This window comes from Abramis brama (genome assembly GCF_963993115.1).
Source record: "Abramis brama genome assembly, chromosome: 12".
In the NCBI taxonomy this organism is placed as follows: Eukaryota; Metazoa; Chordata; class Actinopteri; order Cypriniformes; family Leuciscidae; genus Abramis; species Abramis brama.
Window position 1 is genome coordinate 6515579 of NC_139974.1, and position 16172 is coordinate 6531750.

At 43.0% G+C, this 16172-nt stretch overlaps 1 protein-coding gene across 1 annotated transcript; it reads right to left on the bottom strand.

Annotated features, from left to right (window-relative positions):
• Positions 1-691: 691 nt before the first annotated feature.
• On the bottom strand, positions 692-6359 carry LOC311093370 (CD209 antigen-like protein C). Its single transcript, XM_084130714.1, has 8 exons — positions 6318-6359; positions 4884-4968; positions 3951-4064; positions 3239-3289; positions 3073-3141; positions 2645-2796; positions 1583-1695; positions 692-1273 (listed from the first exon to the last, which is right to left on the bottom strand). Exons 2-7 carry the CDS (start codon positions 4957-4959, stop codon positions 1588-1590), a joined length of 570 nt encoding a protein of 189 aa, XP_083986840.1. The 5' UTR covers positions 4960-4968; positions 6318-6359; the 3' UTR covers positions 692-1273; positions 1583-1587.
• Between the last annotated feature and the right edge of the window lie 9813 nt (positions 6360-16172).

The following is a 16172-nucleotide window of genomic DNA, read 5'->3' on the forward strand; positions in this document are numbered from 1 at the left end:
CAGTCTCTCATCCCTGCCTCCCTTACACATATATTATATAAACAAAAACTTTTATTTTAGATGCAAATAATAGCGATTAATCGTTTTGAATCAATCGAAAATTCCTTTCCTAGGTTAATAACCAGTTGTTTTGATGTGTATAAACGTTCAAACACACTGTCTAAGCCTCTCTGTGCCTGAGTCTGTCAAACCCGTTCAGTCGATTTGCAAATAGCACTAAACGATTCATTTGTGAATTGGACCAATCTGATTGCATTTGTTCTCGAGTCAACAACTCACTAGCTATGTTTCCGTCCAAAGTTGTGAATTTAACTTATGTGCGAAATCAAGCAGCATTTCCATTCCCAGACAGCAACGTAGTGTCGGCCCAGATCCGGGCCACATCTGGTATGTGTGGATTCAATGCGTACCAGATGTGGCCCGGATCTGGGCCGACACTATGTTGCTGTGTGGGTTCAGTGAGTCGAAGAGAACAAAATCGTCACTTCCTTATAAACTGGCATTAAATATCACAGAAAAGTAAGAGAAGCCACTGTATATAATAATTTTTTTTTTTTTTTTGATTGGTCCGCTCACAGGCACCCTTCTGAATCCTAAAATGACAAATTGGACACCCTATGGTCTTGTGGACTTAACAGACATGTGTATGCGGCGGCCAGTGTAAGTGAAAACTTCTTTTGAATTCTTCTTTTGACAGTTGACTGCTTTTATTATTTTGAGAAGTACATAAAAAAATCTTCATTCTTATTTGGTGAAAAAAACAAACAAACTGTATGCTGGAAAGTTTTAATTGATATATTTTTTGTAATATTTAAAAAAGCATAATAGGGACACTTTAAAATTGAGAATAAACATGCTAAATAGCTATCAGTGCACAGTGCAGATCAATGGCAAAATATTAAAACGCTTAAAAAACTGAGAAGCAAGCAAAACGTTTAGAAAATAAACACACATGTTTTTAAACTTGATACATGCAAATTAATCTTTAAGCACTGATCTAGAGTTAAAAATCCGCCATGAAAGATAATTATTGAAATAGCATTAATATTCAGTCTCTGCGTATTTACAGCATTTCCTCTTTCAGTTTTCATCAGTGAGGGAAAATGGTTAATTCTTTTCACAGATAAACTTTTTCTGCTCTTTGCAAGATTGATCAAACCATTTGTTAGAGGAACCATCCCAATTTCCCAGACTAGCACAGTTCTCTCCAGAAAGATCTTCTTGTTTCCAGTTATCAGGTTCGCTCGGCTCATATTCTCTCTTGTGCCAGAACCTTTGGAAGCAGAAAATTAGACAGTCTAATTAAAACAGAAGTATATTCAACATATTTCATGGATCGAGAACAGACTGAATATAAGTATTACTTATTTCACAGATGAACAGGCAAGAAAATACAAATGCAATGTATCTGTAATGTAACATATTGCAATACACAGTAGATTTACAGAAAGGTAAAGCCCAGATTTCTCATATATATATATATATATATATATATATATATATATATATATATATATAGAGAGAGAGAGAGAGAGAGAGAGAGAGAGAGAGAGAGAGAGAGAGAGAGAGAGAGAGTTCTTACTGTAGTCAAGTTTCAGTGAGAGTTTGGTTGTTCACCCAAACCCAGTGTCCTTCAGTCTCCAGATCATTGAGACCAATCCAGTGCGACTCATTAACATTAGAGACCAGAAAATCCTAAAAGAGAACATTTGGTTTGGTCATGTTTTATCTCATTACATACAACTCAGATGCCAAACTCAAGCCGAAAACACTTCACGCAACTTGGGTTACAATCTCGTGTAACACCTCAGAAGAATACAGTGCAGGAAACAGTGTGTGTGGTTTTGGCCATGATGTGTTCAGCTTCTTCCTCTTGAGGTTCAGTCATTTGCGGTTTTGCTTTAGCACATCACATTTTACATTTTATCACCAGAAAAACTGCCACACGATTAATCTTCCTCTGAGCAAGGTTACAATTATTTGCTCAGTTCTCAGCCGATTTCCACATATATAACATTATTTTATGCCTAATCCTGATTTCAAGGTTAGAATTATGGCTAGTGACAGAAAAAAAAGATTTCTGATACACTGGGTGTTTTAAAATAGCCAAACAGTGACAAAGAACATCTTATGTTTATGTAAAGTTCTTTGACATTGACATTAAATTGAGTATTTGAACATTTTATCTTATATGCAGATTTTAAGTTAAATGATACATTTTGAGTACTTATTTTTTATTTATCTTATTTATTTATTTTTAAACTGTAGGCCTACCTGATGGAATTTTTTTTCAAATTAGGCAATGTTAAAGGCAGGGGCGATTCTAGGATTTTCATTTTAGGGGGGCTCAGCCCCCAATGAGGGTATGATTTAAAAAAAAAAAAGAAAAAAAATAGTTTGTTTATGGTCTAATGCTCATTATTAACTAGTTTCATTAATTCATCCAGTAACATGCATATGGCACAGTTTTATAATCACTGAGGAACCGAATGTGAGGTATTTAGGGGGCTAATGAGCTAATTTTCATTTTTGGGTGAAATATCCTTCTACGCATTTTGCAGGGTTCAAGATGCAGTGCTGTGTAATCTTTGTGTTAATTTAGCTTACATCTAATATCAATTATATAATAATTGATCTGACTTGCCTGTTCTGATTGGCTGGTTATGGTCACCAGATCGGCTCCTTCTGAAACACAGACATCTCGACTGCTTCTCCAGTTCAGTTCATCAGAGCTGAATAAATACAGATTTCCACGACAAGCTATCCATCCATTCACAGAGAGATTACAAAACTGAGCTGTGAGGAATTAATTAAAAAAGACAATTAAACATTTCATTATTTATATCATAAGGGTCTTGAAGCTAATCAAACTATAGTTCATTGTGCTTTCCTTCCACTTTAAAAAGTAAAGGAGAGAGACGAATGTTCTGTGCAGCAGCAATGGAGAAAGAGTTTGATGAACTTACAGAGTCATTTATAGTAACTTATGTCAGTTTGCATACACCAGTTTAGACAAAATATGATGCTGAATCAACAAAACAATGTTATACAAGATGTCACAAGCCCACTCACCAATACAAATGGAGAGCGGTTCTTTTACTCTGGTGTAATTGGTTTTAAGTTCCTCTAGTTCTCTCATAACTTGAAGAAAATGGGAAGAATAAAGTTACTCACATGGACAGTTCAGTGAACAACATGTGTGTGCTGTAATGTTTATGAAATATTAACACTTTCTCACTTGTGCTGTTCATCTCTTGAGCTGATTTTAAATCGGCAAGCGTATTGACATCTGAATTAAAGAGAAAACAATAGCAGCAGCAATTATAACAAAACTATTTTGCTGTCCATTACATTTTGAACAATCTGTCCATATAAGTCAAAGGAGAGACATTTAAAGTATAAAGTTTACTAAACTAAAAGATTGCACACCTAAAACTGAAATAATCTTCAAAAGTTTGAATGGAGTTTGTACATTAATGATTCAGGCTGAATGAACTGCCATTTTATATATTTAATGTGAAGGTTTAGGTGTTTATTAAATGTGTTAATTTATTATAAATGAATTATTTGTATTATATATTTTCAATTAACTTATAATTATTTTAGGCATCAGAACATAAATTAAATTTTCAATGTAATATCCAGACAAACTTTATAAATGGTTGTAAAGATACATAGACACAAAGTATAACGAGACACAACAAGAGGGCTAACATTTTCATGGGACTTAACTATCTCACAATACAATGATGCACAGTGTGATGACAAAAGAAAATAAATGCAGTGTTCAAGAATGCTTGCTTAATCTGCATCTTAAAACAGATTTGTCAGAGAAAAGTATGATTTTGAAAAATAAAATAATTCTATTGCAGATGTTTCTGCTCCACAATATAGATACAGTAAATGCACCCTGAACAGAGCAGAGATCTAGTATCAGTAGTTATACTCACAAAGCATCCAGAGAGCGCAGAGACCTCCGAGAGCAAAAACAAGAGAGAAACCCAGAACAATCAGAAGAACTTTAGTCCACTTAGGAGAAGTGACCTCTCTCTCTCTCTCTCGGTCTTGAAGAGAGATACATGGGGTGATAAATATTGTTAAAGTGATAATAGTAATTAAAGTGATAAAATATTTAAAACTCTGATAAATATTCCAAACAAATAAATTCTGAATCCCAGAATTTTCCTCATGGGCCTGTGAGACTAAATTTCTTAGATGAGCTCACTGCATTTGTGGGTAATGTAAACTAATGTAAACAAAATGAAGATTATCGATAATGATCAATGACAGAAAGAAAGAAAGAAAGAAAGAAAGAGGAAAAATCAGACACGTAACACCAGCTTTCAATGGCGTTGGTGTTACTTAAACCTCTATATGCATGTTTAGAATTCTGATTAAAATTAAGTTTTGTAAAATGCTAACTTTTTTCATTTGATGTTTTGTGTTTAAAGCATTGTATATACAGAAATAAGTCATAGATAATAAATAAGCCATATATATAAATATGGCATGATCTTTAACCTGTTAACTGTCACCCCACTTTTTGAGCTTTGATCTAAACTTAAATGGCTTTTATTCATAAATTATTTGAAATATACAAACCTAAAGTTTTAAAGACACTCGCAACTTCAAAAATGAAAGTGTCCAAAAGTTATAGAAGTTTAAGTTTATTGTAAAGCAAATGTACTGAACTAAACATTTTTTTAATTTTATTTTATACTATATATATTTTACAAAATAATCTGGACTCTAAAATTGCATAGAAAATCAGCTTTTTGCCTAACCAAGTTATGTTCCAAATTTGAAGATTTCACAAAAAAAAATTGCCATTTACCATTTCCATTGTAATGCAATGTTATATTATATATTTTATAATATCTTACCTCTGTACAGAGAGCAGTTGCCATCTGAAGCTCTTGCTGAAGGCATGTACTCAAAATTTCCGTAAACTGAATCCATTTCTATAACCTGATAAAATGTGTGTATGTTGAGTGTTTGTTGGAAACAAGGAAGCCACAGAAATATTACAACGGTCATTTAATGTAATTTGTACAGACTGAAGTATAAGAAAATAGAGGAAAAAGAACAAATTAAACTTGATTAGCAGTGTTTAGAGATCAAATGTGATGACTGAATTCCAGCAAGATTTAAAAGTATAACCTAGATTTTTTGGACCAATTCGATTGCATCTGTTCTCGCGTCAACAACTCACTAGCTATGTTTCCATCCAAAGTTGTGAATTTAACTTGTACGAAAAATTGGAATATCGCATAAAACATTTGCAAAATCAAGCATCATTTCCAAGACAGCAACATCGGCCCAGATCTGGTATGTGTGGATTCAATGCGTACCAGATGTGGCCCGGATCTGGGCCGACACTATGTTGCTGTGTGGGTTCAGTGAGTCGAAGAGAACAAAATACTGTAAACTTTGTCACTTCCTAATAAACTGGCATTAAATATCACTAAGAAAAGTAAGGCACCCTTCTGAATCCTAAAATGACAAATGGGACACCCATATGGTCTTGTGGACTTAACGGACATGTGCATGTGGCGGCCAGTTTAAGTGCACATAAAGTGAAAACTTATTTTGAATACTTCTTTTGACAGTTGACTGCTTTTATTATTTTGAGAAGTACATTAAAGCTAATATTTATATAATTTGAAAAATCTTCATTCTTATTTGGTGAATAAAACAAAAACTGTTTGTTGGCAAGTTTTAATTGATTTTTTTTTAAAACCTGGTCTTTCAGAGAAAGGACCAGGAAGAAAGAATGGAATTGCTGACGACTCGTTTAGATGGCAATCGAATCGGATCTCTCTCTTTTGGGGGACAATAACTTAATTTGTCCTGCACTTTGATCTTTGACACATTGCAGATGTTTTACATACACAGATCTAAATTACACACTACATAAAGGGTAATAAAAAAGCATAGGGGCAGTTTAAAATTGAGAATAAACATGCAAAATCAGTCCTTTATCTAAATATCAGTACAGTGCAGATCGACAAAACAGTTAAAAAACTGAGAAGTGAGCAAAACATTTAGAAAAAAACACTTGTTTTTTAAACTTGATACGTGCAAATTAATATCTAAGCACTGATCTAGAGTTAAAGATCTGCCATTAAAGATAATTAGTGAAATAGAATTAATATTTAATCTCTGCGTATTTAAAGCATTTCCTCTTTCAGTTTTGTAATTTTTTTAATTGTCAGGACATTAAAATTTGAAAACGTTCGCATGTCCTTTTACATTTAAACAAATATTTAACAAATGCTATGTCATTAATTGCACACAAAATAATATGCCGTACATACCGGTGTTGAGGATGCAGTGATGCTGCTTTCACTCTTTACTGTTCTAATGTGTTTGTGTGCATCTTAACATGCAGGAAGTTACAAAACCTCAAACTCACAACTAAGAGAGTGAGTTACAGGTCAATCTATCTGGTGTCTCACAGATTTCAATGTGGAAAAAGTCTGTACAACCCATGAAATGTCTTCGATTTTTCACCATATTTGGTGATATTAATACTGGAAAGTTATCAGTATTGGGCGAAGCATGTAATGCAACAAACTAATATATAAGTATACAAATTTTAATAGTTGAAAATAGTTTGTTCATTAAAATATCTTCAGAAGTTAAATTGTATCCTTTGGGAAAAAATAAGTATGACAAAAACAAGTGTTTTATATGCTCTAACATTAACAAGGATTTTTGCACATGCAGAATGCTTTGAGGAAATGCAGTCACTCCACTCACACGCTGTGTTTGGGACATGGTATCAGTATGTCAGTACGTTCACTGACTCTAAACCACCGCTGGATGTCAGTGGATGGTAAATGCTGTTAAAGGTAAAGATTGATGCAACAGTGACATTTAGGCTAGTGGAGAATAGAGGAAAAAACAAACGTGAAAATGAGTTCATGCACTGCAGTTTAAATGTTATCATCATCATAGCATGACAAGTTCAATTAATGCAGTTTATGTGTCACACACAACACAGATCTTGTTATTGTCCTTTTGTATAACTTCAAGCTAATGCTTGCATATTCAAATAGCTACTCAGTATAGCTGCCATCTATTGATAGTGATTTATTCATTATGCTGTTTTTAAAGCAGTAATGTAATGATATTTTCCTCAAACATTATGGTTAGGGATTGTTTTTAAACTTCTGCAATTTATTCAGTCTGAAGTGCTCAATGCACTGACTTTTAGTAGATTACTTCAGTTTTTTTTTTTTTTTTTTTTTTTTACTTTATAAGAAAGTAAAATTCAATATTGATTGGACTTTGCATTGTGTTTGTGCTTGATATTCAGGGTTGCTGCCTTCAATAATTGATGACTTTTATACTCAATTTTAGTGTTCAAAGTTAGCTCACAAATTATTTATCCAGTTTCTCATCCCTGCCTCCCTTACACATATATTATATAAACAAAAACTTTTATCTTAGATGCAAATAATAGCGATTAATCGATTTGAATCGATCGAATATTCCTTTCCTAGGTTAATAAACAGTTGTTTCGATGTGTATAAACATTCAAACACACTGTCTAAGCCTCTCTGTGCCTGAGTCTGACAAACCCGTTCAATCGATTTGAAAATAGCACTAAACGATTCATTTGTGAATCATTTGACCAATCCGATTGCATCTGTTCTCGAGTCAACAACTCCAAAATTTGGATATCGCATACAAAAATTTGCGAAATCAAGCAGCATTTCCATTGTCTGTGTCTGCCTAGATCCGGGCCACATCTGGTATGTGTGGATTAAATGTCTGTAGATTTAACAGTAAAATACCGTATAAATGCTACAGGATAAAACTGTATTTCACAAAACATGTTATAACTGTAGAATTTACAGTGAAAAACTGTAATTAGTTTTACAGAGTAAGACCGTAAATTTAACAGTTAAAAACATATTAACTGGTTAACTGGTATATTAACACATAATACGGGTTATTGCTGTAAAATTAACAATATACTGTATTAAAAAGGAAAACATTATTTTGTCCTGGGCAATAAATTTGACATTGTGTGGTATTGATGTAACATGTAAACTCTCAAAGATTGTATTTGTTTCCAATATACTGAATCATCTGTTTATATTTTACTAAACCCTTGTTGATAGATTTAAAATATTAGAATAATATGCATAGTTTTCTATTTTTAAAAAAGGAAATACACAGGTGTTATGGATGTTACAAAAACAAAAAACTTTGTATGACTTCTTTAAAATAAAATGCACAAACCATAAGCAATAGCAGGCTACCCAACAAATAAAGGAATGCCTCTTCACAGAAATAATAACTTTATTTTCATTTTCATGTGGCCATTCACGAGGATTAGGCCTATGTACTGTTATGGATGTGACAATCCTGAAAATGGCATTTACCTTACTATGGAAAATCATGCACTAAAAACAAATGTTGACATCTGTGCTATGGTAAAAAAGATTGTTTATAGGAAACGTCTCGGTTACGTATGTAACCCTCGTTCCCTGAGTAGGGAACGGAGACGTTACGTCGGATGACGACGAATGGGGTTTCGCTTAGAAATCCTATCATCTTCGAGTATTAAAACACGAGCCAATGGCAAAGAAATGCCATGGGTCTGCGGAATTTGCATAGCGTAACTCCGCCCCACCCTGGGGGTATATAAGGAAGTCGCGAGCAACATGCAGATATGTCTTCGCTGAGGAGCCGAGACTGAACTCAGGCGTTCCAGCGGTACAGCGGAAGTGGCAGGGAGACGTAACGTCTCCGTTCCCTACTCAGGGAACGAGGGTTACATACGTAACCGAGACGTTCCCTTTCGTTGTCACTCCGAGTTACGTCGGATGACGACGAATGGGGTTCCCGTATAATCACGCCACCTCTCGACTGTCTTCCAGTGCCCTGCGTAAGTCTGAGCTCCCTGTCGTGAGACTAGCACGGACGAAGGAGTCCTACTTAACACAGGAATACCAAGGTACACTGGGAAGCATATCCAGTGGAAATATGCAATCATGCCCAACCCGAAGGGGGGGACTTGGAATACACATATGACCCCGAAGGGCTACATACGGAGCAACACTGGGGTGTCCAGCCGCAGGTGGAATATTTCAACCCCAGGGGTGGCAAGGTGGCTTGCCAAGGGAAAGACACATGCTCAAAGAGGCTTACAGTGGAATACACATGTGGGGGTCGCCCGAAGGGAACCATGCACATGGAGGCACCTAGCCAAGCGCGAAAGCTGCCAGTGGCATAACTCTGGCGTTGACGTCGTCAGTGCTGGAGGAGACTCAGGGCTTATTAGGCTCACCTGAGGAGAATATCGCACGTATCCCGTCCGTAGAGAGGAATGGCGAGCAAGCGAAGACACCTGAGCAGAATCTAGTACCGGCTAGTTGAAGCGAGTACATGAGAAGAAACTGGCTCTACTCGGAGATTGTAGAATCTCGCGAATGTGTTAGGTGTCGCCCAGCCTGCAGCTCTGCAGATGTCTGTTAGCGAGGCGCCATGCGCTAGAGCCCAAGAGGATGCCACACTCCGAGTGGAGTGGGCCGTCACACCAAGGGGGCACGGTCGACCTTGCTGCTGGTAAGCCAAAGCAATGGCGTCCACTATCCAGTGAGACAACCTTTGCTTGGAGAGAGCCTTTCCCTTCAGCTTCCCACCATAACAGACAAAGAGCTGGTCTGAGGTCCTGAAACACCGCGTTCTGTCTACGTAAGCACGAAGGGCGCGTACTGGACAGAGCAGTGCCAAGGCTGGGTCTGCCTCCTCCAAGGGCAGCGCTTGCAGGTTCACTACCTGGTCTCGAAAGGGTGTGGTAGGAACCTTGGGCACGTATCCAAGCCGGGGTCTCAGGATCACGTGAGAGTTAGCCGGCCCGAATTCCAGGCACGCTTCGTCAACCGAAAATGCCTGCAGGTCCCCTACCCTCTTGATGGAGGCCAATGCAACCAGGAGCGCTGTCTTCATTGACAGGAACTTAAGCTCCACTGATTGCAGAGGCTCAAAGGGAGCACTCTGCAGGGCAGTTAAACCCACTGAGAGGTCCCAAGAGGGTACGAGGGGAGGACGAGGAGGATTTAATCTCCTGGCTCCCCTCAGGAACCTGACGATCAGGTCGTGCTTTCCCAAGGACTTACCATCAACTGCGTCGTGATGTGCGGCAATGGCGGCAACATACACTTTCAGGGTGGAGGGAGACAGCCTTCGCTCCAACCCTTCTTGCAGGAAGGAAAGCACGACACTGATGGGGCATTTTGTGGGTTCTTGATGTTTAGAAGAACACCAGTTGACGAAGAGGTTCCACTTCAACGCATAGACATGTCTCGTGGACGATGCTCTAGCGGAAGTGATGGTAGCCACCACCGCTGGTGGTAGGGTACTCAAACCTGCCTCGTCCCGTCCAGGAGCCACACGTGGAGGTTCCAAAGACCGGGACGAGGGTGCCACAGGGTGCCCCGTCCCTGAGAAAGGAGGTCCTTCCTCAGAGGAATTGGCCAGGGAGGTGCTGTCGCAAGGAGTATGAGTTCTGAGAACCAGGTGTGGTTGGGCCAGTATGGGGCAACCAATATGACCTGCTCCTCGTCCTCCCTGATCTTGCGCAGGGTCCGCGCAAGAAGGCTCACTGGGGGAAACGCATACTTGCGGAGGCCCCGCGGCCAGCTGTGCGCCAGTGCATCCGTGCCGAGCGTGCCCTCGGTCAGGGAATAAAACAGGTCGCAATGGGACGAGTCGTGGGAGGCAAACAGGTCTACCTGTGCGTCGCCGAACTGATCCCAAATCAGCTGGACCGTCTGGGGATGGAGTCGCCATTCTCCAGAGAGAGGCCGAACTCGAGACAGCTCGTCGGCCGCCTGGTTCAGGTGTCCCGGGATATAAATGGCTCGAAGCGACCTCAGATGCTTCTGACTCCATATGAGGAGGTGGCGGGCGAGTTGTGACATACGGCGGGAGCGCAGACCACCTTGATGGTTGATGTACGCTACTGTCGCGGTATTGTCTGATCGGACTAATACGTGCTGACCCCTGAGCAGCGCATGGAAGCGGTGCAGGGCGAGACGTACAGCCAGCAACTCGAGGCAATTGACATGCCATAGGCGCTGGGGTCCTGTCCAGGAGCCCGCGGCAGCATGTCCATTGCACATGGCGCCCCAGCCCGTGGTGGAGGCATCTGTTGAGACAACAACATGCCGGGAAACTCGTTCCAGGGGCACTCCGGCCCGTAGAAAGCTGAGGTTCGACCACGGGGTGAAGGTCTGACGGCAGGTCGGAGTCACTGGGACCCGGAGCTTGCCGTGTTGCCATGCCCACCTCGGGACTCGATCGCGAAGCCAAAGCTGAAGCGGTCTCATATGAAGCAATCCGAGCGGCGTTACTGCGGCTGCGGATGCCATATGCCCCAGGAGCCTCTGAAATAATTTCAGTGGAACCGTACTCTTGCCCTCGATTTGGCGAAGACAAGTCAGCAGTGACTGCGCGCGCTCGCTCGTAAGCTGCGCGCACATGGCGACCGAGTCGATCTCCATACCGAGAAAAGAGATCCTCTGCACGGGGCAAAGTTTGCTCTTTTCCCAGTTGACCCGAAGGCCCAGACGGGCTAAGTGTTGGAGCACCAGATCCCTGTGTTCGCAAACCCGGTCTCGAGAGTGAGCTAGGATCAGCCAGTCGTCGAGATAGTTCAGGATGCGAACCCCGTGTTCCCGGAGGGGAACAAGGGCTGCCTCGACGACCTTCGTGAAGACGCGAGGAGACAGGGCTAGCCCGAAAGGGAGAACCGCGTACTGGTATGCCTGCCCCTCGAAAGCAAACCGTAGAAACGGTCTGTGTCGAGGTAAAATGGAGACATGGAAGTAGGCGTCCTTCAGGTCGATCGCTGCAAACCAATCTTGTGGCCGCACACACTCGAAAATGCGTTTGGCCGTGAGCATCCTGAACGGCAGCCTGTGAAGGGAGCGGTTCAGGACGCGCAGGTCCAAGATCGGTCGTAACCCACCCGATTTCTTCGGAACAATGAAGTAAGGGCTGTAGAAGCCGGACCTCATTTCGGCTGGAGGGACAATCTCGATCGCACCCTTCGCCAGTAGGGTGGCGACCTCCGCTCTCATGACCGGGGCATTGCCACCGACCATAGTGAAGCGGACTCCGCTGTAGCGGGGAGGAGATCGCGCGAACTGAATCGCGTAGCCGAGCCTGATGGTTCTCGCGACCCAGCGGGACAATCTGGGAAGCTCTAGCCAGGCTTCCAGAAAGTGCACCAGCGGGGTCATACGAACCACAGACGTACCGTCGGGGGTGCAGCGAGGCGGAATGACCGGCCCAGGCATGGGTGGCATAGCGGCCCGGTGCGGGGGCACGGTCATTAGCCGCGTCCTGCCAGAGGAGGCCAGGGGAGGACCAGCGTCCCACGGGGGCGTGCTCTGGCAGGGGTCTGGCGACAGAGGGGGATGAGAGGAGCGTGGCCCGTGGGCGGCGCGTGCTCTCATCCGCACACTCCGTGTGCTCAGAGATGGGATAGTGAGTTCTTTCTTTAACCATTTTAGGGTGCTGCCCGTCGTGGGACGAGCAGCGGGGATGGGAAAACCAAGGATTCTCCCCCGGCCCTCCACCGGGGGAAGGAGCGGCCCTGCTACCGGCTCCTGTGCAGAACTCATCGCCATCTCTGAGCAGCCCGTCTCAGGAGCGCCGCTTAGCCTGGCGTTTAGCGGGGCGCGGGGCGGGAGAGGGCTGTGGCGCCTTCCTACGGCTTCCTCGCCGACGCGACCCGGGAGCAGCGGACTGCTGGGGCCGATCGGGAGGGGCGGGAACCGCAGGAGGGCGCCCTCGGCGGCGAGCGGGCTGAGGCACCTGTGCCGACGGCTGCGCCGCCGAAGCAGCGGGCCGCCGGGGCAGGACATGTTTTAAAGCCTCAGTCTGCTTCTGGGCAGTCGAGAACTGCTGGGCAAAGTCCTCGACTGCACCGCCGAATAGGCCAGCCTGGGATATGGGGGTGTCGAGGAACCGGGTCCGCTCGGCCTCCCGCATATCAGCCAGGTTTAGCCATAGGTGTCGCTCCTGGACCACCGAAGTGGCCATCACCTGACCCAGCGAGCGTGCGGTCACCTTCGTCGCTCGGAGAGCAAGGTCGGTGGCGGCACGCAACTCATCAAAGAGTGCTGGGTCAGACCTCCCCTCGTGCATATCACGCAACATCTGGGCCTGGTAGACCTGCAGAGTCGCCATGGCATGCAGTGAGGAGGCCGCCGTCCCCGCAGCTCTATAGGCCTTCGCCACAAGGGTGGAGGAGAACCTACAGGCCTTGGAGGGGTGCTTTGGGTCCCCGCGGGAAGAAGCACTCTGAGGACACAGCTGCATCGCAACAGAGCGTTCAACCTGGGGAACCCCAGTGTACCCTTTGGCGGCCGCCTGATCAAGGGGAGGCAAGGCGGAGGCGGTCGCCGAGCGATCACGGGAAGACAATGGTGCCTTCCAGGACCTCGTGACCTCCTCATGCACATCCGGGAAAAAAGGCATTGGGGTTGGCCGCCGACGCGGATCAGCAGCCGCACCCAAAAACCAATCGTCCTGCCGCGAACGAACCGGCCCAGGTGGCGGGGACCACTCAAGACCGATCGCCGCGGCTGCCCGGGAAAGCATGGCCGTCATCTCGGGATCAGACTCGGACAATGCTGGGACACCCGAGGGTGGCAGCACAGCCGAATCCTCACTTCCCGAGGACTCCTGCCCACCTTGTGATGCAGCGATCGACATCACGTCCTCCTCTGGAGCGCCGAATGAAACTCGCGGCAAGTCAGAAGACTGTACAGCGGTTTCCACGCGGACACTCGCGGGTTGCACGGGAACAGAGGGAAGTGTGGAGCGTGGAATAGTCGGCGCTTTGTTCCACACTGTAACCCTCAGATCACCCTGGCCGCCAGCCGAAGTACCAGCCCTCTCGGGACCAGTAGATCGGGGTGCGGATGAGGGGACTCTCACATGAAGATCATTGAGTCTCGATCTCAACCGTGCGATGGGCATGTTCCCGCAGTGGGAACATGACTCATCCACAAACGCTGCCTTAGCGTGCTCAACACCCAGACACACAAGACAGCGATTGTGCCCATCAGAGTCAGACACGAATAGACCGCAACCAGAAGTGCACGGGCGAGGCATCTTTAAAAAGACGTGCCACGTGCAATGCTCTTTTGTGAAAGGAGATTTCTCCGCAGAGTGTTGAAGCGACCAGGGAGAGAACACACAAACTCTGGCAAATCACTGCACAGATCAGCAGGGAATGTGCACTCGCTGGAACTCGCTGTCACACCAACACCTGGAGAGAGGCTCGTCTCGAAGAGATGAAGAGATAACTCAGGATTTGGCTGTGGAGTGAAGTACATCAACTTGGCTCCGAAGCGAAAACATATCTGCATGTTGCTCGCGACTTCCTTATATACCCCCAGGGTGGGGCGGAGTTACGCTATGCAAATTCCGCAGACCCATGGCATTTCTTTGCCATTGGCTCGTGTTTTAATACTCGAAGATGATAGGATTTCTAAGCGAAACCCCATTCGTCGTCATCCGACGTAACTCGGAGTGACAACGAAAGGGAACCCATTTTGTCTCACAAATAAAGAAAACCAAGACAATCACTGCTTCATAAGAACAAATCCCACTGATCATTCTTTTTCATTAAGCAATCCATATTGGATGCACTTTCACAAGTTGATCAAGATTATTTATAAAGGTTTTTAAACGACCAAACACACTCACTTACACGTATTTGAGAATCGGAATATCAGATAGGCTAGTTGATGACATGATAAGCAAGTTTGTGAATATTTTGAATAAAAAAGGAAAAGCGAAATAAAAGCGACACATCTGTCATACAGTATTAGGCCAGTGACACACTGGCTGCGTGGCGTGAGCGTGGCGTTTCTGTTGCGTGTCAGCTGCGTGGCGTGGGCGTGGCGTTTTCCATGTCTTTGCACACCAGAAGCGTGTCTGACGCGGCGCTGCTGCTGCTGCTGCTAGGTGACATATTGGTGATATATTTGACATATGGGGAGAGAGTTGTGGAAGGCCTATACTTCATGTTAAACAAATATATAGCAGCAAAGACAACGTTGGCAGTGTTGACGGCAATATAGGCTATAGAATATTTCGTTCTGTATTGACAGGTGCAGTATTTGAAAATCGATACTATTTTTTTAAATTGAATTTATGTCAAACCCTAGACACTTTCAAACATCAAAATGACATGTATTAATATGTATTCGTGTCAAAATGCCATATAAACTGGTTTTATTCGAGATTTACTCGAAACACTCCTGCCGCCTACATCCGCCATCTTGCCTCTTGCTTTGTATCCATTAGAATAAGCGTATATAATTACTCTGACATACATGTAGATAAATCAAATTTCTGGTATTCTGGATTCACAAAAGTTTCCTGCAGTTTGTAAGTTGTATTGGTGTTGTAATAGTGCCCTCTTGTGGAGAACAGGAAGAATGACCATGTGACAACGGACCTAATGAGTTTATGTATCATGATCTTAAACCTTATGTTCGTCAAAGAAGCCTGAAAGTATAAAGATAATAATAAGAATCATTATTAATAACTGCCCCAATAATTTATAATAGTTGAACAGCAAAACAGCATAGAATGACTTCTGAAGGATCATTTGACACCGAAGACTTGAGTAATGATGCTGAAAATTCAGCTTTGATCACAGGAATAAATTATATTTTAAAAACGGAACGTGGAAAATTACATCAAAAGTGTTTGGTTAGCATGAGGTCTTTCTTCATTGACATCCTTTCAAAAGCAGGCTACACTTTAGAAACACCTTAACCTGGTAATGCTGTTCCATGAACAAACACTCGAGGGCTCCAAACACTTGCAAATTGTGAGTGTAAACCCAGAGAAATGTGTCCAAGGTAATAAAAAAACTTTGAAAGACAAAGGATAGTGTATTTTGCTCATTTTGAAAGGATGACCTAAAGATAAAGCAGAATAAATGGATAAAAGCATCCTGATGAGTGAATAGATATTTATAGGCAAAGATACATTGTTTAGCTGTACGTATTTAAAATAGAATGTTAGTTTATTTTTGTCCAGACTGTTATTTATTTATTTATTTGAGATGTTTTGATTTATTAGGATCTGCATTGGATTATAGCCTATTGTGTATGTTTTAAACA